The 16068-nt window shown below is 41.0% G+C and overlaps 1 protein-coding gene across 4 annotated transcripts in view; it reads left to right on the forward strand.

Moving 5' to 3' along the window:
* BICD1 (BICD cargo adaptor 1) overlaps positions 1 to 16068 on the forward strand; it is a 185169-nt gene that overhangs the window by 139980 nt on the left and 29121 nt on the right. For all 4 annotated transcript variants that reach the window (XM_050900764.1, XM_050900783.1, XM_050900774.1 and 1 more), the window contains exons 5-6: positions 5836 to 6930; positions 14804 to 14955. In XM_050900764.1, coding sequence (XP_050756721.1) covers positions 5836 to 6930; positions 14804 to 14955 — 1247 coding nt within the window. The remainder of the gene's footprint in view (positions 1 to 5835; positions 6931 to 14803; positions 14956 to 16068) is intronic.

The following is a 16068-nucleotide window of genomic DNA, read 5'->3' on the forward strand; positions in this document are numbered from 1 at the left end:
TGCCATGCAAACCTAATACAACCACATATGTCCTGTTCTCAGACTTCTGCTTTGGGGTTTCTACATATCCAGGTTTTGCTAGAAATATCCCTAGTAAACAGAGTATCTGTCTGCAGAAAGTCAGCGTAATCTGAGCAGATGTTTAGTGCAAAGAGGAGAAAGGGACCTAGTTACTGTGGTTGCAGACGGTTAGATTCTTTTTTTCCTGCTTTGATAATGTGAAATGTCCCTGAAATTGCAAGTGGAATAAAGTACTCTTCAGTATGACCAAAGCTATCTGGAAAAAACCCCACTAAAATACAGACAGACTTGATTATGCTCCCTTGCAAGTCAGAGGGAGTTTTTGCCATTAAATTCAGTTTGAACAAGATTTGGCATACCATCAAGAGAGAACAAAAGGAGAGGAGCGCTCCTCTTAATAACTGTGCACTCGGAGAGCATGTGGCGTGTGAGATGTCACAGAGTGCCCTTGTCCACGCTGGCAGTCCCGGCGGATGCGCAGGCTGCAGGGGGTGCCTTGGGGACCATACAGCAAGCATTTGTTGTCTATTCATCCAAGCCCAGCCCAGGCTTAACCAGAACAGGAGCCTGGGATGCAAGCCAGATAAAAACTCAAGCTGCTAGCGCCGATGCTGACATCATCTTAGAAGGGGTACAGTGCCACACAGAGAAAGGGTCCCGCTGCCCAAGCTGTTGAGCATCTTCTCTGCCACAAGAGCATGAAAGGTTTTGGCACCAACAAGGAAACATCCAGCATTTTCTAGCTGTGGGCTTCCAAAAAGTGCCTCTTCTAAAGAGAGTAAATGTAAATCCTTTACTGCTTAAAATGTAAAAGGCGATTTGGAAGTGAAGTAGAGCAAACCCAATTTTCAGTGCTTGCTAGAGAACAATAAATCCCTATGTGGTCTGTCCTATATTTGCTGAAGAGTTAATTGTTTTATTTACTTCATTGCCAAACTCACCGTGGGAAGTTTTGATCTGAGCTGTTACATGGCAAACACTGATGACATCTAGTGCTTTGCACAAATAACTTTGATGCAAGACATACATAATTTAAGTGGGAAAGCTTGACATTTAAAATTTTATTTGTGTGAAAAATTCTGTCAAACTTTTCCAGTATTAAAATGTAAACAGTGTGTGTGTTTTGTGTATATATGCATATATAAAAATATGCATGTGTACATACATACACATTTAGGTATATAATATATGCACGTATATATTACATGCTGCTTTTGATTTCATTCAGAAATACAATGTTAAAAATTAAAAAAAACACAGCTTCAGAAGAAATGCTTTGAAATGTTCACATTTTAAAATACAGCATAAGCATTTTCAACCATAATTTACAATGAAGTTTATGCAATATAAATTTGGAGTGAAAGCTGCTTGGAAACGAAAAAAAAAAAGATTGTTTTGAGTATGTTTTGTCTTGATTTTATTAAATTTAATATTGAGATTGATGAATCAGCAAACTTCTACTTGAAAGATACTGCAACTATTTTTATCATCTCTGACTCAAAAACTTATTTATTTTACACCTCTAAAACAAAGAGGCAGCCTTCTGACAGTCACTAGCCGCACACTTAGGACCCTAGAAGGACCCTAGAAAATAAATATAACCATTTTTCGGTCACAACATTTTTTGGTGTTGGGCCCCAGCACCCTCACGCCAATAGTCACCACCATTGCTCAGCATTCTAATCCTGTTAAAAGGTTTATGGTTTAAAAAGAAAGACTAGAGCTATCTGGAAACCTGATTTCTTTAGATACTGAAAAGGCTTACTGCAAAATGCTGATGTGTACTTTTTATAAAATTACCATGTTCTCTGTAGAGTTGCATCAGCTCACCTTGGGTGACAGAAATTAAACGTGAAAAATTCCTCCAAAAATTTTCCTGATAGTAGATGGGAGATTTAATTGGGTTCAAGCTGACAAAAGGTAATTCTTCAGCAAAATTGGATTTTTTTCTCCTCTACAGTGTCTTTGCCATGTGCTGTTCATTCAGCCATATCTCAATATTTGGTATGTGTTCCTCTTGTTTTCTCTGAAGAGGCTGTACTATGACAGAGTTGCTGAAGGAACTGACCCTCTCTTGGGAACTGTTTTTGTGTCTATAGGACAGAAGGCTCCTTTTTTGAGAGGAACAAACTTCAGATTTGCCATTTTGTATGTGTGTGGCAATTTTTTTCACTCCTTAATCTCAAAAAGAATCCTTCACTAAAACAGTTAGTATGACAGATATAATTCCTTCTGCAGCTTTAGGATGCTGCTGCTCCATGATCTGTGCTGGTCCCTAGGACAGATTTAATTCTAACTGTTCCGTTTCCATCTTTTAAATCCACTAGGTAACAAATGTCTTGCTGAAAATTCTCGTATTCCGAGATTTTCTCAGAAAAGCTCAAGGCTTTCTGCTCTTCCTTCACATTTGTTGTCCAGTAGAAAGAATTCTCTATCTCATCTTTAAAGCCTAGGACTCCTCTCTTCCTTCCATGGTAATGCTTCCCCTATTCCTGAGGCCAACATCATATTTGGAAAACTTAGATTAAGTTCTCTTAAAAAAAGAAGGGGAAAAAAAAAAAAAGTCATGCAGCCCAGTTTCTGACACTGTTCTCCAGCTGTCTGGTACTCTCTGACAAATATGATGCAGGTGAGATTCAGGGTTCTTGAGCTGAGTTTTCCTGTTAATTTGTTCCAGTCTCCACTAGGAATTGTCCACTGATATTCTGAGGCTATTAAATAAAAAAAAGAGGAATAAATAGCAATGGTAAAATTGGTTTTCATAATTGCAAACTATAGAGCAAATTGGGAAGGAAATCTCAAGCTGAAATCTTTGAAGGGAAGGATGCATTGCAAAATAGGTACAGCTACTTTTGAATTGCTTGTATTTTCATTTTAAGATTATAAGGATCCTTACTGCAGCTACTAATTTCAATGTCAAAAAACCCCCCACCAACTGGACTGAAAAATAACTGCAATTCCCAAAAGTTTGCTGTGGGTGGAAATAAAAGTATAGTATTGTCTGGAACAAGAAATATAATTACCATACTTGGAAACAGCAGAGTCATTAATATGCAGAAGGTGTGCTCAGGGCTGAGTTGGAGCTTTGGGTTTTTTTTCCCTTGGAAGTAGGAGCATGTATTTATAACTTTAAACAGAGGCGGATTAACTTAATCCATAATTACTGGACCAGAATGAGTAAAATTTAGTAATTCTGTGTATTTCCTTTTACCTACTGTCCAAGTTGGTATATAGGTTTTAAAAGTTGCATGTTTTCTCTGGAAAAAATCCTTTCTATTTGTAAGAAGTATTTGTTTCCAGAACCCATTTATGTTCAGCAGAGAAATGATCATAAAGATCCCAATTAACTCTGTTATAGTTTTCCTTCATGATAGAATACGACAGCTGAGATCAGTAATCTGGCAGGATCAATTCTTCTGATTAATGTAAGCAGACACTGAAACACCATGCTGCTTTAACACCAAGTTGTTTTCTTGAAGGAAACAACTTGTGGCTGTAAACTCTATATTCATTTTTACACTAGTGCAATCTACAGTTAATTGCCTACTTTGGTGCGGACATATCCACAGTGGACCTATACACCTTAAAAAGCCAACTGCCTTTGGTGTGTAATGTATGGATCTTTATTATCCATACGACTTCTCACCATAAGGTGTGACGGTCCTTTACATTAACCAAAACTCAGATTTTTCATGCACATGTGTAGCTCACCTTACCAGCCTGAAGGAATAAATACCTTCATTATCTGATGAGGCTAATGTCATTAACCCCAAAGCCTGCTATACCAGGTGGTAACAACTAGAGTTCAGCTGAAAGTTTCTGGGGAGAGCAGACCTGAGGCAGACTGCTCAATGGAAAAAACAGAGGAAAGCTAGTGAAGAGACTTCTGCTGGATTGACCTCTGAGGCTCCCCAAGACAGGTCTGACTGAGAGATCTGTGGAAAGCAGTCACATTTTAAGAAGATGCCCTTGGCAAAGGGGAAGGTTGCCCTATTTTGGATTTTCTCAACAAGAGTGGGCTGGCATAGGGGCTGAGCAGTAAGGGGGGATGGCTGGCAGACTGAGGCAGGAATGGAGGAACAACATCAAATGGAGAAAGGTACCAATATACTCATGGTACTCTGTTGTCCTCTTCTGCACAGACTACGTAGTGCATAAAATGGGGCGCCCTATATGTAAGGAGACAGACTCTTCCTGGATCATGAAATAATAATGAAGTTTGGCCCTGTTTTTTTAATTCTTAAGCCATCAGTCACCTGTACACAAGAAAACTAGGCTGATTTTTTTTTAGATGTTTTTAACATGGCTTCTATTTTTATTGTTACAGTTTTTGCCTGCAGTTGATTGTAGGTTCTAATAGAGGCTGTGTTTTGAAAGCCTGTCTGTAAAACCAGGGGATTATCATATGCTTTAGTGCCTTAATACTTCTGAGCAGCAGCCACTGCTCAAAAGCCTCGTTACGAGAAAATAGGAGTCTGAAGCACTGCTTGGCACATTTTGTGAGATGGCATTAATACCCTCTCGGTCTCTAAAAGGTTTTTCTTTTCCTTCAGTAAGATTCGTGGTGGCTGATTTGACTCTTTTCCAAATACTACCTGGGGGAATACTGATAGGGAAGGAAAGGTTTTTTAAAAGGTTTTTCAGAACTGACAGCTTTGACTTCTCTGAATTAGTAATTCAGCCACTCATAAAGGGAACGTGGAGCATGCCATTTTCACCGCATATGTAAACACAAGGCTGACACGCTGCAACCGTGGGAGAGAAAGAGCAGTAAACCTGGTAGGCTCAGGGTCCTATTGCAAAAGCCATGAAAGCAAGAAGGGTCCCACCTCCCTGTGCCTTCATCTGCTTCACAATTCACAACTCGGAACAGGACAAAGGCACTGAAAAAAAGTTGGAGCATTACACTTAAAACTTGAAATAGGAGTCTTTCAGGGGCTTTAGCATGAGTAGCAAATACCTGAGCAGATCAAACTTTGTCTTGTTCACTTGCTTTAAGATGCTGTGCATTAAAACTTCTAGAGGAGTCCTCCATGACGACTTCTGCTGTTCAACATCCACATTTCTCTGTGGATATTCAGAAAGGAACTTACTAGGTCAGAACCAGTGGTTTGTTAGTTATACCACAAATCCCGCTTTTTCTGCTGTGTCCTTAAAAGGATGGGTTTTGCTTACAGTGAAGTGCTGGGGATGGGGAGTCCTGGGAGTTGCACGTGCTCAGTCTCCTGATCTGTGTTACACTCCCACACAGTGGATTATTTAATCTAATCTGTGGAAATGTACACATCCATTTGTTTACTGTATTTGCATTCAGTAATCAAGCCTTAATGAAAGTTTGCAACAGTCCAAAGATATAAATAAATATCATGGATTGGTAGAGCTATTCATGGGAAATTTAAATTCAAACTCCATTGAGAAATGTGTATGTACCAGTGGAATGGCTTATAGTTGACAGTGATGCAGTTCATATGTTTGGGCAATGTATGTCGTAATAAATCCCATATCATCACTCTAGCTGACTAGGCACTTAAGTGCTTGGGCACTAAGTAATTCTTCGGTGGGCGACGTGTAAAATCGTGACCTAGTGATATTGGAAATTGTAACAGAGGCTGGAACTTCATAACCCTCTGAGAGTTACATACATCTCTCTCTGGCTTAATTTTATGGTTTAGGTGTATACGGCTGAAATCTCTTGGAAGCCCTGAAGTTGTGTATGCAGAGTAGGGGAGCGGAAGAGATGAATGTGATTGCAGAGTTTGGTGTTCAGCACGGGTAGGATGAGATCCTCGGTTTCTTACTTTGACTCTGTTGCAGGTGGAGAGAGAGAAGGCCATTCTCCTGGCCAGCCTGCAGGAGTCTCAGACGCAGCTGGAGCACACCAAGGGAGCCCTGACCGAGCAACACGAGCGAGTCCACAGGCTCACGGAGCATGTCAACGCCATGAGGGGGCTGCAGAGCAACAAGGAGCTGAAAGCTGAGGTTGACTGTGAGAAGGGCCGAGACCCCAGCGAGGAAGCACATGACTATGAAGTGGACATCAATGGCTTGGAGATCCTAGAATGTAAATACAAAGTAGCTGTTACTGAGGTGATAGACCTTAAAGCAGAAATCAAAGCCTTAAAGGAGAAATATAATAAGTACGTGGAAAACTACACTGAAGAGAAGGCTAAGTATGAGAGCAGAATCCAGACATACGATGAGCAAGTGACAAGCCTGGAGAAGTCAACCAAGGAAAGCCAGGAAAAAATGGTCCACATGGAAAAGGAATTGCAAAGGATGACAGGCATAGCAAATGAAAACCATAATACCCTCAACACCGCCCAGGACGAGCTGGTGACATTTAGTGAGGAGCTGGCTCAGCTCTACCATCACGTCTGCCTGTGCAACAACGAGACACCAAACAGGGTCATGTTGGACTATTACAGGCAAAGCAGAGTCACCCGCAGCGGGAGCCTGAAAGGACCGGATGACCCTCGAGGTCTCCTTTCCCCGCGGCTCGCCAGAAGGGGGGTGGCATCGCCCGTAGAAGCCAGGACCCCAACTGAGCAGGTGACGAAAGAGGCCACGGAGCCTGGCAAGGAACAGAGCCCAACGAAAACACCTACCATTTCTCCTGTCATCACAGCCCCTCCTTCCTCCCCTGTCTCTGATACCAGTGACATCCGCAAAGAGCCGATGAACATCTACAACCTCAATGCCATAATAAGGGACCAAATCAAGCACTTGCAGAAGGCTGTCGATCGGTCGCTGCAGCTGTCGCGCCAGCGTGCTGCAGCTCGGGAGCTGGCGCCCATGATTGATAAAGACAAGGAGGCCTTAATGGAAGAGATACTGAAACTGAAATCACTCCTGAGTACGAAGCGGGAGCAGATCGCAACCCTGAGAGCAGTGCTGAAAGCCAACAAGCAGGTAAGATGCTAATAAAGCAGTCAGTCGGGAATGTCTGTTATTTATACAGGTCACTTACAAGCTTTCCCAGGAGTATTTCGGAGGAGAGATTTTACTCACAGGTTATTTAGCCTCTCACTCAATCATGGTGAGGGCAGACCTTTCTTCCCTCCCTCCCCGCCTCCTCTTTAAGTTCTTTAGCTCTGCTTTTCTCAGCACCCACCATTCACCAAGGGCACAGGCAGAAGAGCCTTTCCTGTGAAGCGAGAGAAAAGCAGAGGGGTAGGGAGGGATCAGCTACCTCCCAGCCTGATGTGTGGGCATGTTGCTAGTATTATTGCAAAATGATAAGATTGTCATCATCGGAAAAAAAAAATATGGAGTGTGCATGGAGAGGCCCTTGGGTGTGCTGACCCCTCGCCAGGGCGGGTACTGCTGGAGCGGTGGGGAGGGCAAGCGTAGGGGAGACCACCTGGGCCAGCACCTCAGCAGCTGCAGGTGGCCCTGCTGGTGGGATGTAGCGGAGCAGACGGTGCAAACAACCCATTGTGGTGTTCTTGGCTCTTGGTAATGCTCCACAGGCTGCAAAACTTGAATGTCCCCCAGCAAATTTAAGGGGATTAAAAATAAATGCCACAAACGCTAAAGCGCACCTCAGGAAGAGGATGGCAGGTGTAAGAGTGTGACCAGTGGCTTTGGACCATAGCGAAGCTGGGCACTTCTTTGATAAGACAGCAGGTGAAATGCTGAGTTGTTTTCATTACAGGTGGTTGGAATTTTTTTTTAATGATTTTTCTTTTAAGTCAGAAATAATTTCTCCTGCCATTGTCATGTTTTTAATCCTTTAAGAAATAAAATCAGGATTTTCTTTTTTTTTTTTTAAGAAAAAGGACATCACTATGTGATAATAATGACTGAAACAGTAACTGCAATTTTTTATTTTGAAAAGGATTAATTATAAAGATATATTTTAAGAGATTACAAAATTTCAAATTATTATTTTGAAAATTTTCACAGCTTAAAAAAAAAAATCATCAAACCACTGTATTTTTGATGTTTCAGCAATGCAAAGAAGCTGAGAATTACCGCATTTTATATCAAATACCAAAAGAGGACCATGTAATGGTGTGTTTTTCAAGAGTACTGTCAATTTTTTTTGCATGGTATATCCTCCCAAGCCCTTTGTATCCATTAGATTCCAGGTCTGCAAACACTTTAAAAAGTTAAATTTAAGCATGCAAATAGTTTTATTTACTTTGGTGCATCTCCTTATGCCCAGAATTAAATCTGAATGCAAGAGGCTGCAGCGGCAGAATCGTCTTTCCAGATTGCCTGGGATTTTTCTCATCTAGAAACAGTGCAGTGATCACCACATGGGGGCATGAATCCTGGTTAACAGCTTGGGATACTACTAGCTGATGACAGTGATGGGATTTCAGTGTTAAAATTCCCAATAGTCAAGTAGTCTGAAGTTACAGTTTCAAGTTTAATTGATTGTTGGATCTGTAACTGCATTTCTGGAGTACTGGGGATTTTTAAATTGCAGCAATATTTCAATATACATTGAGTCTTTTATAGCATTTCCCCCCTTCCAATACAACACATGTTAAATATTAATTCAAGTAATTAAATACCATCTCTAGCTAAGCAATAATAGCTCTGAGCAATTATATGTGGATTTTTCATGTAATTAAAATGTACTTAAGATGTAATTGAGGTATATGGGTTTAGATTCCAAATTAAAGATTTTTTCCATTAGCATAGAGCTATCATTTATTTTTTGATACTACCAGAGAATCTAGCTCAGTCTTGCTCTTTTATTGCTGTCAGAAATAAAGTATCATCCTAAAGCGTGCTCACTGAAATGGGAAAGATAGATTTGCTGAGTAAGGAGGTGCTATTAACTAAACTTTTATTTATTGGATAGCAGCGTAGATATTGGTAACTGTACAACTGGGTATAGAATCCTGCAATACTGTTCATGCAAACCAAATATGAACATCCTCAAACTTTAAAGTTAAAAGACATAATAATATAAAAGGGAAGGAGAAATTTAAAGTTACAGGGAGGGGGAATGAGTTTTATTATGCGCTAGCGGTACTGCCAGCCTCAAGTGATGGGTGTATCCCAGGACTCAAAGCACATCTCATGTTCAAAACCCAGGAATCAAGATTCATCCCGTTGAGTTCTTCCCCTCCAAAATAAGTTTTAAAGCAGCAGTAGGCTGGGAATATTTTTCCCTTGTGGGTTTCAGTTTAGATGAGCCTACAGAGGATATCTGGTTCAGTTTTTCACATTTGCTCCAGAACCACAAGAGCTAGAATTTTGATTTTTTTAAAAAAACCTTCCTAGAGCCCTAATGAAGCTGACATTAATACGAAACTATGTCTTTTCATCCCTTACGTAGCACGGTACGACACTGCTGGTGCCCAAGGTAGCAGAGCAGAGCTGCAGGAGGCCTCTTTGAGAGGGAAGCCCGCAGCTGGCAGGGGGCTGGATGCCCTGGCCGGTCCTCAGCCTCCAGAGGGGCCACATCGCATCTCACCATGCTTTGTAGCAATGCTATTACAAAACACCTGTATTTGTTTGCACTCCAAACAGAGACACTTTAGGTGAAGCTTTTTTGGTTGGAGTAATATGGGAAAGCAAAATGAGCACAACCAAATGCACTGTAAAAGTGGCAAGACTTGGCCTTCCTAGAGCATCTCGCCATTCAGATCCAGGGGGGAAGACCAGCAGCAGGCCCCTGCGTCTGGTATTTCAGGCTGTCTTTCAGTAGTGAAGTCACCCCCTTAACCAGGGAAGCACGGGTGCTATCTAGTGACCACCAGAAGTATTGCAACATCAGATTAAAACGAGAATTGTAGTGTTTTCCTGGCAGTATGCTTCGTCGCAGTGCACTGATATCCTCTGTTACCCAGGTACACAGGGGTAAATGGCTCATCAGAAGAGAAAAAGAGCAAATGGAGTTTCTGCCTCCAGACTTGAATTGTATTCGCTTCTCTTCACAGTGACTTACCCGACTGCAGGACAGCCCTGAAGGAGTCTCTGTTTCTGTCCCCTTCTGTTGCAGTGGGCCTCGCACTCCAGCAGTGCAGTTGCACCTTTTAAATCTTTGACAGCATACAATAAATTTCTGTTTGAACCTGGCAAGCTGTTGCCTAGTTTAAAGCATTTGGCCCTATCTCATGATATTTCTTTTTATTCTAGCTGTATTTTCTTTAGTAACATTTTCATATAAGCATTTTACTGTTAGGCTGAGCTGCAAACAGACTACACAAAACTCTGTAACACAAAAAAGAGAGCAAGATTTGCTCTAAGAAGCTGCAAACCTAAGCCTGGGAAAATGAATTATTAAATCAATTGCTCAAGATAGCAAGGCATATATATCTTGCTAGCTTGCTTGCTTACCTTGTCTTGATTTATGTATCCAGTTATTCGTAGCCATAATTACTGTGTCAGCACCAGTTTTGTGGAGCAAATCCAAGTAGCGTTAGCATTAACAAGTAGCATAAATTGTAAAGTAGTATCAAATTAATGATATAATAACTTTTAGGATCAGTTCAATAATGGTTTTGATTTTGATTTCTAATAACAGAAAGCAAAGCTGCCTGTGAGGGGAATTTAATATCCTGAAGTTCTGATTGAAAAATGATCGGTTGTTCTCATAGGTAAATGGTTCGATGGGAAGGAGTTGAGTCAGCAAGACCTTCACATCTGTATTGGCAGTAACTATGGTGTCTTGAGCTCCTGTTACTGAGATACCCATGAAAGTCCTTCAGAAAAAATAACTTGATAACCCCAGACATACAGTACCTTATCTATAAACAAATGCTCTGATGTTATATAGACAGAATACAGTAGAATTTCTGCTGGGAAAGTGAGGCTGGGTGGAAAGATCCAGTACCACATACGATTTCTGCACTAAAATAACAGGCTACTGTTCTGCTTTTTTGGTGAAAAAATAAAGTACTTACCACTGTAGGACTTAATATTCTTTCAGCAACAATTTTTTTACTTGGTTTGCTTCTCACACTGCTAATGTAAAGTAAATGGGATACAAAGTTGTCTTAGAATGTGAATATATAGAGAAAATGAGATTTGTTCATGGATTTCAGGATTAAGGTGGCAACCTTTAGGCAGCTTAGCAGGTAAGGATAAGGAGGGGGATGAAAAGGACGTCGTCAGTTCTGGCAGTGCCTGGAGTCCTGGGGCTCGGGTGTGTGCCCACCCCAGCCTGTGTGGCTCCACGGCTGGGCTTTGGGGACGGGGGGGCTGAGCTCTGCATGCCCCAGCTCTCTCTTCCTGGATAGTGTTTCACATTCCGCAGGAGTCCAGGTGTTGGAGCTCTCTGCTCCCTCCCGGCCTTGCTGTCAGCTCCAGGTGATGTCCTCTGCACAGCAAATGCTACATGCTCTGCGAGTGATTAATCCTGTGTCTCCAGGTGGCTCGCTGAGTGGCTAGGTAGTGTGTTCACCCAGTTCCTCTGCATGACTGGTCATTAGCCCCTCTCCTGTCTTAGTGCGTTATTTACTTCACTGAAGAGTAGTCACACATTTTTCTGCATTTTCATCTTTTTCTTGTGCTCTCCATTTCCATGTGTGTTGCTCAGAGGTTGCATTTTTATGTGGAGTGAAGTTTCTCTGATACAGTTTTATAGTTAACTGCGGCTTAAAACCAAATGCTTCAGAAAGAGCTGTTAAAAACAAAGCCAGGTCCTGGGCATCTGCTTCCTTCTGGCACCCACTACTTGGAGATGCAGGCTTTTATTCACCCCATCCTTCCTTTCAGAGCACTCTCTGAACGCACTGTTTGCCCCAAGTCTTTAAAATCTAGATTATCCCGCAGAACTGGTTTCAGGCACAACCACACATATATGGCTTAATGGATACAATTTTGGAGACTGGCTGAGAGAGGGAACAAATAGAAATAATTTAGACTAGAGCTGGTGCTGGAGGAAGAGTAACATGAAGCTATGGCTTCAGTTCATTTTGTCCCTGTTACTCTTAGCACAGTCTAGCAGTACAGCTGAGGTGACCAGACACATAGGTACCTCTGAAAGACGGAGTCCAAGTTCCCCTTCTCCCCTCAGTCCCACTCCCCATCACACATTCTGGCTTGAGGGTGCTTCAGGTGAGTTTTCTGCCTCTTCAGGCCCCCTAAACTAGCTCACAGTAAGCGTAGAAGAAAAACACCAGAGCTGCAAAGGGTAGGGATGGGGAAAGGGTAGGTAATTATTCTTTTGGTGGCAGCTAGCCAATATAGATTGACTTAGCTGCATTGTAAAATGACAGCCTCTGAGCCGAGGAGTCTGACAGCAATTGGCTTCAGTCAGCATCCAGGTCCCAAACTGATGAGCTGTAGGTAACCTGAGCATCTGCACCGTCTGGTGCCCACTGGCTCTTACAAGGACCTCTTGAGTGTGCTGTGCCTCATGCTAAAGCGATGCCCCACTGCTCTGCTGGCCCTGGCTGCCTGGCTGCAGGTTTCCAACAGAAGCTTCCCTAGCTTGCTTCCCCTTTCTTTCCCTTGCCTATTAAAAACACATTTTTGTTAGTTTTATTTCCTTCTCTAGTAGAGCACTTGTGCCCATTCGTTCTTCACTTAGGAGACTTTCAGAAGGGAGACCCTCGACAGCCTGCAAAGGGGTGTGTTCAAAAGCTTGTCTGGTGCGTGGAGAGCCACCAGGCACTTCCAATAGGTCTTGCAATTTATGCTTCGTTTTCTATATGCTGTTTTATGGAAAACTCTAATAGGGAGAAAAAAAAGGTTTGAAGATTTGACACAGTCCTTCCTCTGTTACCTTTATTTGCCAAGTAAATTATATTTCTAAGTTATTTTTCATCCTGTAGTGTTAAATGTCCATTTAATTTACCCTGACATCCAGACTAAAACATAGGGATCACAATGATCTACCTGATCATTGTGAACAGTTTCAGTGATGTGTAAATTATTGGGTTTACATGGGATATGTAATCCCACTGTTGAAACAATTTAACAATTTTTTTTTTTAAAGTCTAGCATTAGGTGGCACATATCTTTAACTCATTTTCATTCCTAAATGAAGGAAAATCTTTACATGAATTCTGTATTTGAAGATGAGGTATGATAGGTTAAGGGACATGGGGCTGTATTTCTCTTACAAAGCAAAGACATCTGAATTCCTGCCATAGGGGCAAAGCAGAACTCAGTTTGAGCTATAGAGTCTACCTGTGCTCTCCTAAATCCCTTTTGCCTCATTAGTGACCTGAAAATTCTTAAATAAATCTGATTTAATTGTATCTGTTAAATAGGAATTTATTCTCTGATGCACTATTATTTCCTAGATTTCCCTTCAAAAAAGTAGTTTTATTAAACATAGTTAATCTTTCTTCTCCATGTTAATTTATGAGTGTACATTTTTGCTCATGGCTGAAAACAGATAGAAAAGCTGCATTTGTTTGAATATATCCCTAAGTGGTTGATTTTTTTAACATGTATTGCTGATGATTTCAGATTTGGCATGGAAAACCCCATCTATTTAAAATGACAGGTAGTTACTAGTGATTTTTTAAAATCTCTTCTCTCAATGTAAACTAATGTAAAAGTAGAGAAAGCATTATTGGTGAGTGTACAATTTGAAAAAAAAATTGAATTATTTTAACACTGCCATTTCTAACTGTGCTATATTTCCCCCGACACAAATGAACAGAGTTGTATTTTAGTAGGAGATGCTAATATGTCCTTTTGTTAAGAGACATTGTTAGTGGGAAATGTATTGAGTTTCAGAAAACTAAGTTTAAAATAGGTTTCCAACTGTTTGACCATTACCATCTTTTGTCATGTCCCCTTGCTGGTTGCTTTAAACCAATGTTCTTCTACACTTCTCTTCCCTGGTGATGGCTCAAGAACCCACAAGATCAACAGGGGAAATTGATTGCCTATATGAAATGTTGCAACTTATTATGCACTAAATGAAGTGAAAAAACCACCATAACCCTCTCTGAGTAAATGTAAAAGGAAACATTTTTTCCTTCATCTCATCCAGTGACAATAATTTTAAACGTCTCATAGCAGCAGCAGGTATAAAGCCTCTGTAAAACTATGTATTTTGAATAACTTCAAAATGATACTAAACTTCATAGGTGAAGCAGAATGTTCAACTCTTGCAAAAACAAGACAAAGGTAACTATTAAAAGCAGTAGGGCAGTAAATCAAAGAAATTTAATGGATGAAATTGAAAAAAGAAAGGAGGGAGCAGAAAAAATGAAGGGAATAGGATGACTACAAAGCCTTGCTTTCCTGTTAAGTGAAAACTGTAATTTACACTTTTTTTGTTCTTTTTTTGTAGTGCTTAAAACTGCCAAAATAATGCTGGTTTGCACATCAGTAGTCATTGCCAGTGCTCAGACACTAAAGTAAGCTGTCAGGTCCTGCCGGCCACCTTGCCCAAGGAGAGCCTCAGCTGGCAGGAAGCATGAGGTGAAACACGTTAGTTTGCACCTTGGCTACAGAGGCCGAGTCTCGCGTGCCGTGCATCCTGTTTGCAACATGGTCGTGGGACCCACCTGGTTGTTTACTGCAGCTCAGATGACACGGTAGCAGCTCCTTAAGCTGTAGTAACTTACTCACTTCCCTGAGTCCTCAACATACAGCTGCATAGTTTTGCAGAGACATTTAAGGTGTCAAGTTGTTGCCAGTGCATGGAAATTGGCTTTGTCCTTTCAACTCCTTTTCCTGGTTTCATGGAGTACAACTTAAAAGAAGACATTAAAGAGTGCAGTGCAATGAAGCTCAGGTCTAACTTCTTTTACCGTGTGAATGAAGAAGGCAATCAAAAGTGAAATCAAACATGGCATCTTAGCTGTTATCAGATATCTGTCTCATAAGCATATATCCTTGTTTGTGTTCTCAGACAGCTGAAGTGGCACTAGCCAATTTGAAGAATAAATACGAAAATGAAAAAGCAATGGTGACTGAAACCATGACCAAACTACGGAATGAATTAAAGGCTTTGAAGGAAGATGCAGCAACATTCTCATCCTTGAGAGCAATGTTTGCAACCAGGTAAGGGAAATGGTTTCACCATCTGGCTCAGCACTGTAAAAGTAAATATGCGTGTGCTGAGAACAGACTTAGCCGTGTTTGTTGGGTGCTTAGGAGGAGAGAGACAAATTATTTTCTGCAAGGTCAGAGGTTTGCTGGATGAAGGTGAATAAGTCTTAGAGTGCACACTGTGCAAAACCTGCAAGTTTTCAAGTGCTACTGAGATGCGTGTCTTGGAAAATAAAGCTGGAGAATAGCAATGTCAATACAACCTTGAGTAAAGTGTTACAAATGCCAATATACGCCTCCAGTATATTTGCATTTATAGGGCTTTTTAAAGTGGAAATCAAACAGTAGATTTATGTGGCTGATTTTCACATTCAGAAGTACGCAGTGATTCTGTCATGTAAAGCTAATGATGTAAAGTTAATGATGATCTTCAGAATCCCATGTTTTCATTATTGTGGGATTTATTACTTACCACTAGTAAAATCTATTTCATCAACCAGCCTATGCTGTAATCCAGCACTAATAATTGTGAGGCCACTGCAATTTCCCACTCCAGCATGAATTCTTATTTTCTCCCGCTGTGATATTCAATTTATTATCTTCTCCTTCACAGGATGAAAGTTTCACTTATCTTCTGTAACATAGTTCCTCCTGGCAGGACAGTAATTAATCATCTCTCTTCTTTCCTTCTCCCACACCTTCTTCAGAAAAGATTTTGGTTTTAGCTGCTTTTTAAAAGGTTACCTAAAAATATTTTTTTTTAAAGATCCAACACTTTCATCAATAAATTCTTAATTCCCAAATATGCAAGGAAATTAATATCCTCAGGAAATTATTCTCTATATCAAGCCACTTTTTTTCCCCTTATGGTCAAGCACAATGCAGATTTCTTGCTCGTGCTTTAGTCCATAAGTGATAAGACGGCTTCATGCCTCATGCCAACATCTCTCCAGTGTTCCCTGTGGTATATAGGTGCCATCTCACCTCTTCCAGCTTTCAAAGGTCCTTTGTTGCTTAGTGACAGTGGCAGCAGCAGCTGAGAGAGGTGGGAAGGAAAGAGAAGGGACGTTTACATGCCGTGACATTGGTGCTGTGTACAAATTCATCATAGGTTCATCGTCAGAA

The sequence above is a fragment of the Gymnogyps californianus genome, chromosome 1 (genome assembly GCF_018139145.2).
Source record: "Gymnogyps californianus isolate 813 chromosome 1, ASM1813914v2, whole genome shotgun sequence".
NCBI classification, from domain to species: Eukaryota; Metazoa; Chordata; class Aves; order Accipitriformes; family Cathartidae; genus Gymnogyps; species Gymnogyps californianus.